We start from the raw sequence: 17,088 nt of genomic DNA on the forward strand, positions 1-17,088 counted from the left end.
TTGCTGGCAGTGACTCCAGTGTAACCACTGTTATGAGACAGCAAAGACCAGAATTTACTCCTCTTCCTCACACCTCAGTTTTACCTCTAACTTTAAGTGACACATAGTGAAAATTATGAAATTTTCCTAAAATTGTGGAGTTCATGGTGGCAGGGTTGTTTTATTTTGCTTTGGGTGGAGAAGAGGACAGAAGGGGGTCAGGGAGAGAAACTTTGGTCTGTTTTCTTCAGAGTTTGTCTTTATTTTTATCAAACTAGCTATTGGTATTTCGAGGTGCACTCATTAAGAACTCAGTGCAAGAGGAAGGGAAAGGAACGCTGATTCCATATTTATCACAGGCTCACCAGCAAGGGGCTTCGACAGCAGCATCGGGAGCTTAGCGCCAGAATTCTCCCTGGCTTGCTGCACTCCCACAACATGTGCAATAAAGTTCCTGTCTCCGTTTTACATCTTTGACATTGAGGCGGAAGATTTGGCCTGAATTTATGTAATTTACTTGGGCACAAATATAACCCATGAATAGTCACATTCATCTTCTAATTAGAAAATCAAACGATAATACCGGACAGGCTGCAGGCACCCCATCATTGAATCCAACAAAAGCGTGTTGTGTGTGTTGGGCCTCTGCAGAGGAAAGTCAGTTGAATTGCTTCATGAAGTTAATGAAAAGGGCCCAACAATAGGTGGGTGAAAGGCACAAACCGAGCGCCCTGTCAGTTATTTAGTATGTGAAGATGTTAGCATTATGGGTGAAGAGTTTCAAAATCTTCTCCCATCGATGTATGAATCATGAGGCTATAAAATTGGACAGGTCCTTCCCCCCATTTTGGAGTGCCAGTTCCCTGTGGGGAGGGAGGTGAAGAATAAAGAGTAACTGAAGAAATGATTAGTGAAAGGAGGAGAGAGGTTCACACATGTAGCCGCTTATCAGGGCAGCTTTCTTATTCAGCACATTAGTCTGGGGCTATCTGGGTGCTTTATATTTTTGCATCTAGTGTAGTGATGCCGATGCTGTTAAATATGTGATTTGCCTGTCGCCTGCATTTTCAGACAGAGATCAAGAGGAACATAAACAAGCCCCAAATATACTTTATGTAGGTGTTTGGCAGTATTATTTTATATGACTTGAAATTAGTGCATGGAAACTTTAAAAGAAATTGTTCATATTTTTGCAAGTTTGAAGTGTGCCGGGACTTTGTCAAATTCCCGTTAAAATAAATACGTCAATTTCATCTCCCTTCCAAATTCATTTATCTTGCTTTTTTAAAAGGTGTTTTCTACTTTACCTGATGTTTAAATTGGATTCACTCGTTTATGCTGTTCTTTGCTATATCCCCCACGTTCTTCTTAAATGAATTACTAATGACAGAGCACTCCATCATTCCCTCTCTGCAGCCACTTTAAGGAAAGCATGGTGATCTAAACCTTTTAACCTATTAAAGATGATTTTTCCCAATTGAATCAGACCCACCACAGGTGTAATAACTAATCATTTAAACTACACCTGCTATTATGTATTTTTAAGCCATTATGCGTGTTGGATAGATGATAATTCATGTTTATTGCATTGTCCGATGGATCCGTTTTGCCTACACTAGGCTGATTAATGTATTTAAAGAAATAAGAGATGCAATTTTTAAAAAAAATTGATGGAATGCGCCAAGCACTGCATTGAGTGCACCATTAAACCCATCAGAACTTTGCTCTCTGACCAGAAATGCATATACCAAGGACTAGATTAAAAAAGCAAGGTGAAACCTGTGTGTTCCAGTGGTGGGATCCTGTTTTCTTTCTCTGTCATGGAAAATTTTGGAAGGATGAAGGAAGGGTTTCTGTTTCTGTGGGTAAATGATAGGAGCTGTGCTGTTAGCATCTTCTGCTTAAGACCTGTTCATCCACATTTCCGCTGACACCTGGTACATGTATCACACACAGCATGCAGACTACCGCATGATACGAATACTGTAATTTTCTTGTGTGAAGGTGTATTTTTTTCTCCAGGTGAAGAACAGCTATCCCCATGCCATCTGAGCTGGTGCTGACCCCGGGGGCCAGTGGTGACCGGGTACCTGTTCATTCTCTTCCCAGAGCAGGGGCCTCACTTCTTTTTGTTTTTCTCCTTGTCTCCCATTTCTCCTCTTTCCTTTTTCCCCCTCTCTTCTGTTATAGCTCTTCATGTACTGCGGTCTTCTTCTTACCTCCCTCTCCCTCCTCTACCCATCCCCTTTGCTTTTTTTCTCTTCTTTTTTTCCTTCTTCCCTTCTCCCATCTCTTCATTAAAACGCATCAGTGTTGCAGATGTTTGTTCGATTTCTCTTGATTTTGGTGTGGCCTGAGGAGATCTGGTTGAGGGGCTTAGGGGGTGAGTATACTGTTGGGGGGCTCTAGAATATCGAGCGTTGATTTTTCTTTAGACCAGAACTGGTCCATTACTGCTGTTCATGATGGTGGTTAGTATTGTTTGCAGTGTTGGAGGGCAAATTATAACCTGTGTGGAGCTGGGCTTGGCTCTCAAGGAACACTAGTATGTCCTGTCAGTGACAGGCCCAGGTCTGAAAAGTGAGGATACTGAGTTCATCCTTTAGGGGGAATGTCTAGGGTAAGCCTCCCACAGAGGGGTGACAGGGAAAATGAATACAGGATTTTCCCTGGCTTTTTTCTTTGATTTATCCTCATGTCTTTTGTTCCCAAAAAGTCTGTCTGGTCTCAGAATTTCATTCATATAAATATGGGAAGGAGATGATTTGTAACTTGAATTTAACTTACAGTCATTGGACGTTCTGAGTCTCTGTACGACTGCTTCCCTTAGTTTGAAGGATCTTAGAAAACTTTCTTACATCTAGCCCCTTAGACATTTTTTCTTCAACAGCTTATGCGTGCGCTGCAGGGCCTGTTGACTTTATCTGTAACATGAGACCATATTATTCCTTTGGTTTTGATGAGGCAAATACCAGTCATTTAAAACAGCCCCTTTCCTACCTGGGGCAGGTGGGCGTTTCCCACCCACAGGGCTGGTGTCTGGGGTGGGAAGTAGATGAGCCATGCGTAAACACACACGTTGCGTGCGCTGAGTGATGTGAAGGTTAATACCTGCAGCAGTGCCCCTTCCATCCCCTGCCTGGCTTATTTGTAGATAGGAAGATTTCATTAAATAATATTCATTACCAGAGGCAGATAGACAATCTGTCAATCTGTCAGCTTTTAGCCATGAAACTCCAAACTTTACCCTTTGAAGGCTCTTCAGAACTCAGCTCCAGTGCAGAAGCAGGGCCAGTGTGAATGGCAGTGGGCGTTGTCTTCCACATAATCCCTCCTAGCCGGGACGCCCTCAGCACTTTGCCAGGTTCTGTAGACAGCGTGGCTTCTCCCCTGCAGTTGCTTGCAGTGTCGTTGGGGAGGCAGCCTGAATATTAGAAGAGGGTGTAATGCTGTCTTCAGTTATATGGTACACACTATAGGCATTGAAGAATTTAAGAGAATAGGGAGATCAGAGATGGCTTGGTTATTTAGGCAAGGCTTTGAGGAGTCAGAATAGACTATTAAAGGGCTGTGCTGATAAGAGAGCTTGTGTGTATGTACATGTGCACGTGGGGTAATGTTTAGACAGGTGGAGGCAGGGAAAGGGAGGCCTTCCAGAAAGAGCATACAGGGCACAAGGGCGGCGACATGGATGCACATGGCCACACCTGCTGGGGAGTGTGAGGAATCAGCTCGAATGGAGATCAGGAGGAACAGGAAGGATCATCGCAAGCCTGAAGCTCGGCAGAGGGATTAGATTTGACAGACTCAGATACAGGAAGCCAGTGAAGACAGGGAAACAACATCGCCTTTCATTTAGGTAGATTTTAAGCTTAAGAAATAACTGGTTATAAATTTGACCACAGTAGTATGCTTGTCTCTGTAGAGCTAGGAAAAACTCCTAGGATTTTAAATCTTGAAATTCAGACTATTGAAGTGAAGTTGACTTCTCTGTTTTCTCTGTCTTACCAGATTGCTACGGCAGTGAAGTTTCTTCAGAATTCCCGGGTCCGCCAGAGCCCACTTGCAACCAGGAGAGCATTCCTTAAGAAGAAAGGTACAGGTTCCCCAGGGCTGTGCAGCATGGCCTGCAGAGGGACTGGGGCTGGGGTAGATGGAAGCCATGGTGCAAGGCAGGTGCTGAGCTGCCAGGACCTCCTAGAGCTGCCCACTCATGGGACAGTGGGGCTGAGGCGAGCACCCTCAATGGGGCACATAGATTTCTTTCCTGACAATGGAGCAGCAAGATGACACGATTCGGGTAATTAAGCACAGAGGACTCAGTCTAGTTCATCATGCAAAGGCAGCATTCAGTAGCAGAATCGGCCCATTGGATGAGACTGTGGAGGACTTCTGCGTTTTGGCCTGCTCTGCGTCAGTGACCCTGGCTACAGGATGACTAGCTTAGGTTAGGAGTTCAGCTGCTTCAATAGAGAATGAGGAAGAAAGAAATGAAGGACGAGGGAAATGAGATGACTAAACAAGGTCAGGTTAAAGGCAAGCTTGGGGTCAGTCTGATTTACAGATTGAAGTGCTAAATTAGTGGTTTTATGGTATTTCTGTAAGCAGGGATGAAATGGACCCTGACAAATTCAGTATTGTCTAAAGAGACAGAATCTATTCTGGTTCTGTTGAATTTAGGGTATTATTCTTTTTTGTAAAATGAAAACAAAAAAGAAACCAGACTTTTCACTTTTTGTACATTTAATTTTCTAGAAATCTAGGAAGTTACTTAAAGGTCCTTATATACCATGAGGGGCAAAAGTGAGCTTTCTTCCTCCCAAAGCAAAACTCTTTTTCCTTAAGAAGCTGGAATGCCAGCCTTGAAATTCTGGGTTTTGAGCCTTCAGTCATTTTTGGCTGAAATGGGTGGGTGGCATTTCCTAGCTCTGTTCCGTGATGTCCCACTGAAGGGATGCAGCAGGAACCATTGGTCCCTTCACATGATCATGTCCCTAGGCTGCACTCACAGGGTTTGGGCAAAATAAGCCCAAACATTTCACCACAGGCAGCTGCTTCGCGGCAGCCCCAAGGCTGGGTCCCTGTGAGGTCCCTGTGACAGAGTTGGTGAGGAGCACTGCACGCCTGCTGGCTGGCTGCATTGTGCTGGCCCCCCCATCATTAGGAGATTATTAAAATTTGGAGTGTGTTGGCTGGCCTCGCCACTCTGCAAGCATCATGCCATAAAAGAGTTTTTCCTTGAAATATGTGTACCTATGGGGAGTAATTAATCATAAAAGCTTAGGGATTTCAGCTCTCTCATCAAAGCAGTGAAGCTGGGGAAAGCTGAGCCTAAAAGCTGAGCTGATTACCCGGGGTAACCTGAGACAAAATCTATGGTTGCCGAGAGATCCTTAGCTCCAGTATATTGTGCAATATTATAACTGCCTGATCTTCTCTTCCACCGACAATGACCAGTTAGTCCTCATTTTCTCTCAAACGCAGCTGGGTTAGAATTTCATTTGCAGAAGGTATTTAGAGCAATTTAGAGACAAATGTCTCTGGTGTTTGCTCGGCACTTCCCCACCGCAGGCTTTGCTGAGCAGTTTTAGTATCAGGAGCTCCATCTAATCTGTTTAATTTTAATAAATCCTTGACTGGGAGAGGGAGCAAAAAAAAAAAAAAGGGAGAGAGAGAGAAACTCTGGACCAAATAATACTTCTTTTGAGTTACTTGGCTAATAATTACTGTAGAGAGAAAACTGTTTTTTGCAATTAATATTTGTTGCTCCTTTAGGAAAAAAATTCAACTGATTAATTCATCCAAGAACCATTATACACACTGTGCCCTGTCCCCCCACCCCCATCAGGGATTTAGCAGAGAACTGAAGAGACAAAATCCCTGCCTTCGAAAAGCTTAAATTCTAGTGGAGGGAAGGCAGACAATTAGCAAATGGGAAAATGAAATCGGTAGGTTGTCAGATGGCAAGCGCCATAGAGAGTAATGAATGAAGCAGGGAGCCGGGGTGAGGAACGCCAGGGTTGGTGTGAGCTGGACTGCGATCTTAAACAACACGAATGTCAGAGTGTCTCTGAGAGGGCAGCACGTGAGCAGGGACCTGACAATGACTATTGGTACAGTGGATATAATTCCTTCATGACCCCTAATTTGGGTTAGAGTTTTTAGAATTTTAGGCATCTGGCATCTTGAGAGGCTATCCTTGCCCTTTGTCCTCTAAAGAGAACCACATGAGTTTACCCCATACTTAAACCCAGAATCTCTGAGGTTAATCACCCATCTCCATTATTCTCTAGAATGCTGCTTCAGTCAGTAATTATCCATTTCCGAGTTGAATCCCAATGGGGTGGGTTCTGGCAGGACCTTTCCTGGGCAGAGAATTCCAAGGTTTGATTGGCATCTGGGGAAGAAAAGCCCTTTTACAGATTTAAACTTCACTTTTAAAAATTCGGGCTGTTCCAGGGTCAGGTCAGCCTGGCACCATCTCTGATGGGGATGAGGGTGAGCATCTAACCGGTCCCAACAGTAGTTGTGGAAGGAAAGCAAGTTGGCTTGCTGGCCATTGGGAGCGGGAGGGACCTGGGTTCTGGCACCCGTGCTCTTGGCCTCCCTGCAGGAGCCTTGCAGCGCTGGGCTTGGAGCACCAGCTCTGGGAGGGCTCTCAGCTCCTGGAGTCTTGGCTTTTCCTAGCAATGTCACTTCAGGGAATTGCAGTGGAGCACTGACTTGAATTATAATCTTGACTTTCTTTTTTTTAATAAACATCTCTTTCCTGAAAAGGCAAATCCAATTTTGTTTTTCTTTTAATATTATTTAATATTTAATACAGAAATTGAGGTCCCTGTGGTGCATGTCAGTTCAGTGGAAAATGAGGGTTACTTTAGGTGCATCAGCTGAGTTTGTTTCATCGTGAAACCACAGCCTGGAGCAGTCTGTCTCTGTTACCACTGGGTTAAGTGTTGTGCTCTCTGACTTCTGGTGGGGGCGCTCAGTGAGGGCGAGTGGGGAGTGGGTGGGATAGGGATGGAAGAGCATTGGTTTGCAAAGGTCTTTCCCGTTTTTTTTGTTTGTTTGTTTTGTTTTGAGATCTCTTGCAGATGCTTTAAAGTCTGAACATGGGGCCATTAATGAGAAACATGAAGTTATTAGAATCATTTATCATTTTCTTTGAAGTTTGTACTGCCATTTTGTGTAATTTACAGCATTTCTTCCTTTTATCAGGAATATTTTGGATGAAAGAGAAAAGCAGCTGCTCACCTTCGGAGTATTAGAATAAATGTTTTTGTTTGCCTTCCAACCACTTGATTGTGCAGATGACACATCAACTGCAGAATCAGCCACACATGAAGACAATTGGGCTGTGTGTTGGGGTTTAAGCCCTCATAGAACCAGTCTATATATAGAAGCAATTCTTGCCAGGCAGGCATCATATCTGAGGCTTTAAGCAGGCTGCAATCCAGGAGGTTAGAGTAACGTAAAAACAGCAATACAATCAGTCCAGAAAGTTAGAGGCTTGGAAATTGTCGTCAATAGGCTTATGTTGATTTGACACCCTATCCAACCACAAAATGTAGGAGGCAATCTGCTTCCAAATATGTTTGGCAGGCTGAGGATGAGGTGGGTAATAGTGATGCTTGTTTGTGAGGGGGGCGAGGTGGGGGAGGGGGATAGAGTTTTCTGTTAACTTACTCTAACGTATCTGTTGCAAAGCAAGCTTCTAAGAAAGACAAACGTCATATATTTTTCTGTGTAACCCTGCATGGTGGGGCTGGGTGGTGTTGGCTCACACTGTGTCCTTCTCAAGTGTCTAAGTAAAGGGCTTTTTCCTCCCTATGCAATAAATGGTCCTGGTTGGGGTGGTAAATAAAACACACCACCATACTTTCTCATTCTAAAAGATGAAACTAGATCTTATCCTTCTACTGTTCCTGGAAGCAGAAACCCCAGTAGCAAAACCGCCTCCTTGCTGGAAATGAACTTGAAGAAACCTGACGGTCCCAACCTTGGTAGTGGGCTAGAGGTGAAGGGCTTCTCTGTAGAGTATTTCAAAGGGGAGTAAATTCTTACACAGATTTCAATTTAACTCTCTTTTATTACTTTTCTTTTTTTTATCATTTACGTCCATTTCATGAGGTAGTTTGCATGTCCTTGAATGGAATCTCGTTACCATGAAAGCTTTTTTAGCATTGATTTCATAACAGTCTTAATTTAATAGCTCCGTCATTACTGAGAAGCTCTGGGAGTGGGGCCCTGGCTTTCCAGGTCACTGACCTTTTAATTACAAACCTTGTTCTGATGGCCAGGTTATCGACTGGACAGCTCCCAGCTTGTGCCCCCAGGATGAAAACGAAAATAACTGTTTCCTCCCCCATCTCCAGGAAAAAAAAAATTGTAACCTCTTGTGTTTCTAAAATTAATTTTCTCCTTCAGCTTTACTTTATAATTAATTCTTTAATGTGTCTTAGTGAAGCCAGAAGTCTTTTCACAAAGCTTTTCTTCCTAGAGCTTGGGTCCAGCAGATAGCTTGGGGGGAGGGCGCAGAGATCTTGCCAGCTCCCACCCCTTGCTTGTGTGTGGCCCATTTCCTCATCCTCAGAAACTCCTGCAGCTGAGCTGGAAGGAATAGAATTGGCTCTGTGAGGGGCTGTCTGGCCCTTCTAATTTTTTGTTAACGAGACATGGAATGTGGCATCAAGATTTAGATTCATTTGTATATTTGTTGGAGTCGTTGAAGCGTTATATCCTGGACATTTTTAAAAGAGTCCCCATTCTGAGAAAATATAGGAGTTGAATGATTGTCTTATTGTTCCTTACGTCTCTGTTCGTTGTGGATGACTAGAGGAAACAAATGCCCTACAGGAGTTCTACTCAATCGTGAGTGTGAACCAAATAGGCTGATCTGGGTTCTCTCACTGACTGAAGAGGAAGAAAACAAGAGAAGACTGTGGGCAGAGTGTAGGGTGACAGCCAGTGGTTCTGGTTTGCTCAGGATCACCCTGGGTTCAACCCTGAAGTGCCCATGTCGTGAACAGCCCCGTGGTCCTGGACAAATAAGTCACTGTAGCGGTAAAAGCCTTTCTCAGGAGTGAGAACTAACAAGCGAGACAAAACGGGTTTGCTTTTGGAACCTGAAGGAAGAAGGCAAAGTGAGAAGAGTCCTCTGCAGTGAGTCCCAGAGAGGCTTGCCTGCATCAGCCTGGCATCTTCCGCACCCACTTCCTGCTCTTTCTCCTATAGCCCTGCCCTGGTGTGGGTCCAGCGCGGAGCCTCTGTGGGCGGGGCCGTGCCCTGCAAGTGAGTGCGGAGCTGCTCGTGTGGAGCAGGCAGGGCCGTGTGGCAGCCGCGCTTGTTCCTGAGGATGATTGAGCATCTCCATCCATCTGTTGTGAACGGACCGTCTTCCTTCCCTGCCAGTCTTGCACCTGCATATTCGTCACCTGCTGTTCTGGCCCAGCCTATTCATCACACCGACTGGTCCCCCCTATCAATTTTCCTGCTCCCCTTGTTATCCAAAGTTGTCTTGAACTCCACAGATTTTTCTTGGCTTCCAGGATGAGACTTACGGCAGCTAGGCGAGCTGAATGTTGTAGAAGTAGAGATGTGCTGGCTTCCCTCTTCAGAGTGGAAACTGACAGCATTCGCTGCCCCAAGAATGCCGAGCCAAGGGTTTTCCTGCACTTCACCCTACGATGGGGAGATAGCTCAGAGGAGTTTATGGGGAGGGAGCACTTTTGGATTTACCCAGTTACTTTGATGGTTTCCCTGCAACTGAAGACTGATTCTTTTCTTAAACTTGTGTGCCTGCAATAGTACTGCAAAGAAAAGCAAACTGACAAAATGACATTGGCACGTATTACTAAAAAATTTTTACTTATTTTACTTTTTGAAAAGGTAAGGTATATACACAGTCTTAAAAATTCAAACAGTAGAGAAGGATATATAATAAAAAAATAAGTCTTCTCATCTCATCCCTGTTCCCCACCCATTCTCTTTCGCAGAGGATGTTGCAGTTTCTTATGTGTCATTCCACAGATGATCTATCCACATGAAAGCATGTTAATATTTATTACTCCACAGAAACATGAATGCTTTTTTTTTTTTTTTTGAGACGGAGTTTCACTCTTGTTACCCAGGCTGGAGTGCAATGGCGCGATCTCGGCTCACTGCAACCTCCGCCCCCTGGGTTCAGGCAATTCTCCTGCCTCAGCCTCCTGAGTAGCTGGGATTACAGGCACGTGCCACCGTGCCCAGCTAATTTTTTGTATTTTTAGTAGAGACGGGGTTTCACCATGTTGACCAGGATGGTCTCGATCTGTTGACCTCGTGATCCACCTGCCTTGGCCTCCCAAAGTGCTGGGATTACAGGCTTGAGCCACCGCGCCCGGCCACATGAATGCTTTTTAAATGCAGTGGTAGCACACTTTACACTTCAGGTGTACGCTTGTTGTTACCTTGGCAGTCATTCCGCATTGAGACGTGTAGACTTGCTTCATTCTTTTCAGTGGCTGCATAGTATTCCATTATATGCAAGTGTTATCCCTTTAAAAACTAGTCCCAAATTTGTGAACATTTAGGCTGATTCCTGTCTTCTGCTGTTTCAAGGAATGCCCCAGTGAATATTCTTGTCGTATACGTTGTTGAATGTGTGTTGCTTTGGCACCATGCTAAAGTCAGAGCATTTTTGCATATGGTGAGCAGGATAGGGGATGTTTTTCTTGCTTAAATTTCATGGGATTATGTTTCGTAGTAAAGGAGATAAAACTTTTTTCTTTTCTTTTTTTTTTTTTTGAGACGGAGTTTCGCTTTTGTTACCCAGGCTGGAGTGCAATGGCGCGATCTCGACTCACCACAACCTCCGCCTCCTGGGTTCAGGCAATTCTCCTGCCTCAGCCTCCTGAGCAGCTAGGATTACAGGCATTCTTTTCAGTGGCTGCTTAGTATTGGGCATGTGCCACCATGCCCAGCTAAGTTTTTGCATCTTTAGTAGAGACGGGGTTTCACCATGTTGACCAGGATGGTCTCGATCTCTTGACCTCGTGATCCACCTGCCTCGGCCTCCCAAAGTGCTGTGATTACAGGCTTGAGTCACTGTGCCCGGCTGATAAAACTTTTTAAAGATAAACATGACTATAGGTAGAAGGAAGGAAGGAAGAGGAAAAAGTGTAACAAATTGCTGTTAACACTTAGCACAGATTTGGGTTTTGCAGGGATGGACATTCTGGTTATGTGAAAAATCCTTGCTTTCTTTTTCTGTTTTGAGACGGAGTCTTGCTCTGTCGCTTAGGCTGGAGTGTAGTGGCCCAATCTTGGCTCACTTCGGGCTCTGTTTCCCAAGTTCAAGCAATTCTTCTGCCTCAGCCTCCCAAGTCGTTGGGACTATAGGCACCTGCCACCATGCCTGGCTAATTTGTGTAAAATTCTCGCTTTCTAAAAGCATAATTTTTCTCTATTTTTTGAAGGGAATGGACTTATAAATTTAATTTCTGATCCAAGGTTAAACATTCAGATAAATGCAAAGCTTCAGAAACTTGAAGATTGGGATCAGTTTTCAAAGGAAATACGTGTTCTAGTTTATTTCATTGTTATTGGATGTTTTATGTGTCCTAAGCTGTTGGTTGGATGGTCAGCCTTTATTCAGTACCGGTTGTATACAGAGTATTATTACATTAGGTACTTCATGAAAGAATGGTGAAGCCTCTTTTATAGTACAAGAGGCTCATTAAGGAGGTGGGAGTAGAAGCCGAATGCTTATCATTGGTACCCATGTGCAGCTATGGAATAGAGCAGTATCTCTGTTAGAAGTCAGTAGAATTGGACAGGGAGGCAGGTGTATAAAGCTCGCCTTGAGGACTGTGAGCTACTCAAGAATGATCTTGCTCCCTGCCTCCTAGTGTCTTCAGCACCCAGCCCAGTCAGCCCTCAGTCAGAGTCTAATGAATGAATAAAGGACTAAATGAAGGGCTGACTGGAATTAGAAGACACCAGGAACATTTTCAAAAGGAGCCCAGGATTTTATTTACGTATTTATTTTGGTTTACGGTTTATGTATTTGTTCAGCCCTAGCATACCTGTAGTTTTAGAACTGCCGATCAATATGCCTTTACCAACTAGAGTGTGGTGTTTATATGCAGTTCTTTTTTTTTTTTGAGATGGAGTCTCGCTCTGTCACCCAGGCTGGAGTGCAGTAGCGTAGATCTCGGCTCACTGCAACCTCCGCCTCTTGGGTTCAACCAATTTTCCTGCCTCAGCCTTTCAAGTAGCTGGGACTACAGGCATCGGCCACCTCACCCAGCTAATTTTTTGTATTTTTAGTAGAGATGGGCTTTCACCATGTTGGCCAGAGTGGTCTTCAACTCCTGACCTTGTGATCCACCCACCTTGTCCTCCCAAAGTGCTGGGATTACAGGCCTAAGCCACCGCTCCTGGCCTGCTCAGTTTTGACCTATTGAGGGGGCAGCGGGCATAGAGAGAGAAGAGCAGGGAAGGGATTCGTTAGTGAGGGGAGGCTCAGGCAGAGATGCATGTGCCAGTAGCTGGATTGGTCCATAAGAAGGAGAAAGAAGGGAAGAGAATTGAGGCTGGTGAGACAGGCAATGAGGGAGGAGCTGGGGTTAGGACCCAATATTGTATGTATAAATAACGGTATTGCCTAGGCTGGAATGCAGTGGCATGATCATAACCCACTGAAGCCTTGAACTTCTGGGCTCAAGTGATCCTTCTGCCTTAGCCTCCCGAGTAGCTGGGACTACAGGCACGTGCCACCACACCTGGTTAATATTTTCTTGAGTTGTTTCGTAGAGACAGGATCTCACTATGTTCCCCAGGCTGGTCTCAAACTCTTGGCCTCAGGTCATCCTCCTGCCTTGCCTTCCCAAAGCATTGGAATTACAGACATGGGTCAGACAGGCACTTGGCCCATGGAACACTGAGAAACTCTGTTTGTGGAAGTTTACTCTCCGCTCTGTATTGAAACTGACTTGGCCTGGCAATAATAAGACCAGCCACAAAGATGGTCCTGCTGAGTCTGTCTTCAGGTGTGGGGGATCTGGGCGGGGTTATTGGCAGTAGAAATGGAAATAGAAATGATAGCATATTTATGTAGACAATTCTACAGTTTACAAAACATTCTCATATAAGTTGATTTTTTTCACTATGATCCTGGTCTGTAGTGGGCAGGTTAATGAATATTTGTTAAATGAATGAATACGTTATTTAATGAATCTCAGAGTAGCTCTTTTATCCCATTTTATATAGATGAAGAAATTGAGGTTTAGAGGGGCTAAGCTGAGCTAATAAATGGCAGAAATAGAACTAGAATCTGTGCCTTCTGACTAGGGTTCTATGAACTATACCACCTGCTTTCTGGAGAGGAAGGACAGAACCACAGTCATTACAGAAGAGAGTAAGCCATGCTCAGGATTGGGTGTGTGTGGCAAAGGGATGGACTGAAGACCTCTCTTAATGTTGTGTTCTTTTGTGTTAAGCAGCTTTATTGAGGTATAATTGACATACAGTAAACTACATGTATTTAATGTGTGATTTTAAAAAGTTTTGACATATGTATAATTGGGAAACTATTATCATAGTTAAGATAATGGACATGCCCGGCATCCCCAAAACTTTCCTCTTACCCCTTGGTAATTCCTTCTGCCTGTGGTCCCTCCACTCCCCGTACCCTGGTTTGCAAGTATGCACAGATCTGCTATCAGTATTCAGTAGAGATTAGCCTTTTTTCCCCCTCTTTTTCTTTTTCCGAGACAGGGTCTTACTCTGTCACCTGGGCTGGAGTGCAGTGGCGTGATAACGGCTCACTGCAGCCTTGACCTCCTCGGGCTCAAGTGATCCTTCCACCTTAGCCTCCTGGGTAGCTGGGACTATAGGCACACACCACCAAACCCGGCTATTTATTTTGGATTTTATAGAAACAGGGTTTCACTATGTTGCTCAGGCTGGTCTCGATCTCCTGGGCTGAAGTGATCTGCCTGCCTTATCCTCCCAAAGTGCTGGGATTACAGGTGCGAACCATTGCACCTGGCCCTAGTTTGCATTTTCTAGAAATGTATATAAATGGAATTGTACAATATGTACTCTTTTTTGGTCTGGCTTTTCCACTCAGCATAATTATTTTGAAATTTAGCCATGTTGTTGTATATATCGGTGGTTTGTTCCTTTTTATTGCTGAATATATTCCATTATATGGCTATACTACCTATTGATGGACATTTGGGTTGTTTTCAGATTTTGGATATTAAAAATAAAGCCACTGTAAATATTTATGTATAGATCTTTGTAAGGACATATAATTCCTTTTCTCTTGGGTACACATGTAAGGATGGGATGGCTGGTTCATATGGTAGGTATGTGTTTAGCATTTTAAGAAACTTCTCAACTGTTCCTGAAAGTGGTAGTACCATTTTACATTCTCACCAGTCATGTATGAGTGTACCAGCATTTTGAACCTGGAGAACAGGAAGATAAAGGTGACAGATTATCTAGTAATGAAGCCACTTGGCTTTGGAAATATTTTTAAGAGTGACTAAACAGCAGGTCATGTTTGGACTACTTCAGCTTTGGAGGCAACAGTGCACAAACTATCTGGGTTCGAATCCCAGTGTTACCACTTTTTAGCTGCGTGGTCCTGCATAAAATACTTCACTTCATGGTACTTTGATTTCTTTATCTGTAGAATGGGATTAATGATAATATTTACTGCAAAAGATTCTTGTAAGAATTAAATGAAAATTGGCTGGGTGCAGTGGCTCAAGCCTGTAATCCCAATACTTTGGGAGACTGAGATGGAAGGAAGGATAGATTTAGATGGAAGGATCAAGACCAGCCTGGACAACACAGTGAGATCCTGTCTCTACAAAAAATTTAAAAATTGGCCGGGTGCAGTGGTACACATCTGCAGTGGTAATTCCAGCACTTTGGGAGGCTGAGGTGGGTGGATAACAAGATAAAGAGATTGAGACCATCCTAACTAACATGGTGAAACTCCGTCTTTACTAAAGATACAAAAATTAGCTGGGCATGGTGGTGCATGCCTATAGTCCCAGCTACTCGGGAGGCTGATGAGGTGGGAGAATTGTTTGAGTCTGGGAGGGGGAGGTTGCAGTGAGCCAAGATTGCACCACTGCACTCCAGCCTGGGTAACAGAGCAAGACTCTGCCTCAAAAAAAAAAAAAAAAAAAGAATAAATAAAAATTAGCTGGGTGTGGTGGTGCATGCCATTGGTCCCAGTTATTTGAGAGGCTGAGGCAGAAGGATCGCTTGAGCCCTGGAGTTTGAGCTTACACGGAGTTATGATTGTGCCACTGCACTGTAGCCTGGGTGACAGAGCAAGACACCATCTCAAAAAAAAAAGTGGGGGAAGAATTAAAGTGATTTGAAAAGTGCTTAGCGGAGTGCCTGGCACTGAAATAAGGGCTTAATTGATGGCAAAAACGATCAACAGTATATGTTCTCTTAGAAGATATAATCTTAATGGGCTATAGTTTACTGTAATGTTATGTTAAAAAAAAAAAACTTGTTTCTGTCATAAGAATTCATGCATCAGGAACCTCTTGGGGGAATTTTGAGCAGAGAGGGATTTAATACATGCAGTTAGGCCTGAGCAGTGGCTTACACCTGTAATCCCAGCACTTTGGAAGGCCCAGGCAGGTGGATGACTTGAGATCAGGAGTTTGAGACCAGCCTGGCCAACATGGCAAAACTCTGCCTCTACTAAAAGTGGAAAATTAGCCACCCATGCTGGGGCACGCCAGTAATCCCAGCTATTCAGGAGGTTGAGGCAGGAGAATTGCCTGAACCCAGGAGATGGAGGTTGCAGTGAGCCGAGATTGTGCCACTGCACTCCAGCCTGGGTGACAGAGCAAGACTCTGTATGTACTATGCTTTTTCCTATGCATGCATAAATTTATACATTAGGTACACTAAGAGATTAACAATGATATCTAATAATAAAATTGAGCAGTTAAAACAATATGCTGTCATAATAGTTATGTGACTGTGTTCACCCCTTCTCCCAAATTATTTTATTTTCAGGTAACTGAGACTACAAAAAGTAAAACCACAGATAAAGGGAGATTACTGTGTCTGTGTGACGGAAGGATACTATTATACTTTTCTAGTCTATTATTATTTTTTTAGAAGTCTTGGGCTTTTGTTAACAACTATAGTTATGTATTTACAGTTTGTCCAAGAGATAAATATTGTTGTATTCTATATCATCACTGGCTTTCTGAGATGCTTTTTTTTTGAGACGGAGTTTCACTCTTGTTACTCAGGCTGGAGTACAATGGCGCGATCTTGGCTCACCGCAACCTCCGCCTCCTGGGTTCAGGCAGTTCTCCTGCCTCAGCCTCCCGAGTAGCTGTTTCTGAGATGATTTTAAGAAAACTTGTCAGCCGGGCGTGTTGGCTCACACCTGTAATCCTGGCACTGTGGGAGGCCAACGTGGGCAGATAACCTGAGGCGAGGAGTTTGTGACCAGTCTGGTCAACATGGTGAAACCCTGTCTCTACTAAAAATACAAGTTTCAGCTTATAGTTCCAGCTACTTGGGAGGCTGAGGCAGGAGAATTGCTTGAACCCCAGAGGCGGAGGTTGCAGTGAGCTGAGATCGTGCCACTGCACTCTAGCCTGGGCCACAGAGTGAGACTCTATCTCAAAAAGAAAAAGAAAAGAAAACTTGTCACTCTTATCTGGCCTCACTTAGGGATGGAAGTTCTTTTAATGAGATTTATCTGCTAAGGGTAGACAAGAGAGTTTTCACCGAAGGGACTACATGATATGCGGGTTTATTGGAACTGTTGGAAAATGTTAGAAGCAGGGATTTTTGAAACTTAACATAAGGTATAACATAAGGCAGTCTCTACTGAAAAACATTTTATGTTGATTGGACTGTAATTAGAAAGATTTAAAAATAACTTTGGATAGTATTCATTAATTTACCAATCCATTGTTATATTCAACATTTTTGAGCTGATGTCTTTTAAAAATAAGTTTATCTGTTGGGGGGTGGTGTATGAATTAGTAACTAGGAATATGAAGTATTCTTATCTTTGTATAAGATAGTGTACTTCTGTTTTAAATTTATTTTTCACTACAGATA

General features: G+C 43.7%; 1 protein-coding gene across 4 annotated transcripts in view; it reads left to right on the top strand.

The window, feature by feature from the left end:
* PEX14 (peroxisomal biogenesis factor 14) overlaps positions 1-17,088 on the top strand; it is a 148,394-nt gene that overhangs the window by 52,683 nt on the left and 78,623 nt on the right. For 2 of the 4 annotated variants that reach the window (XM_035307699.3, XM_035307700.3), the window contains exon 3: positions 3,991-4,075. The exons of 1 other annotated variant lie outside the window; for it this stretch is intronic. In XM_035307699.3, the coding sequence (XP_035163590.1) occupies positions 3,991-4,075 (85 nt within the window). Of the gene's footprint in view, positions 1-3,782; positions 3,839-3,990; positions 4,076-17,088 lie in introns of those variants that run through there. One more of the 4 variants, XM_035307701.3, reaches the window with a different exon arrangement.

This window comes from Callithrix jacchus, chromosome 7, assembly GCF_049354715.1.
Source record: "Callithrix jacchus isolate 240 chromosome 7, calJac240_pri, whole genome shotgun sequence".
Classification (NCBI taxonomy): Eukaryota; Metazoa; Chordata; class Mammalia; order Primates; family Cebidae; genus Callithrix; species Callithrix jacchus.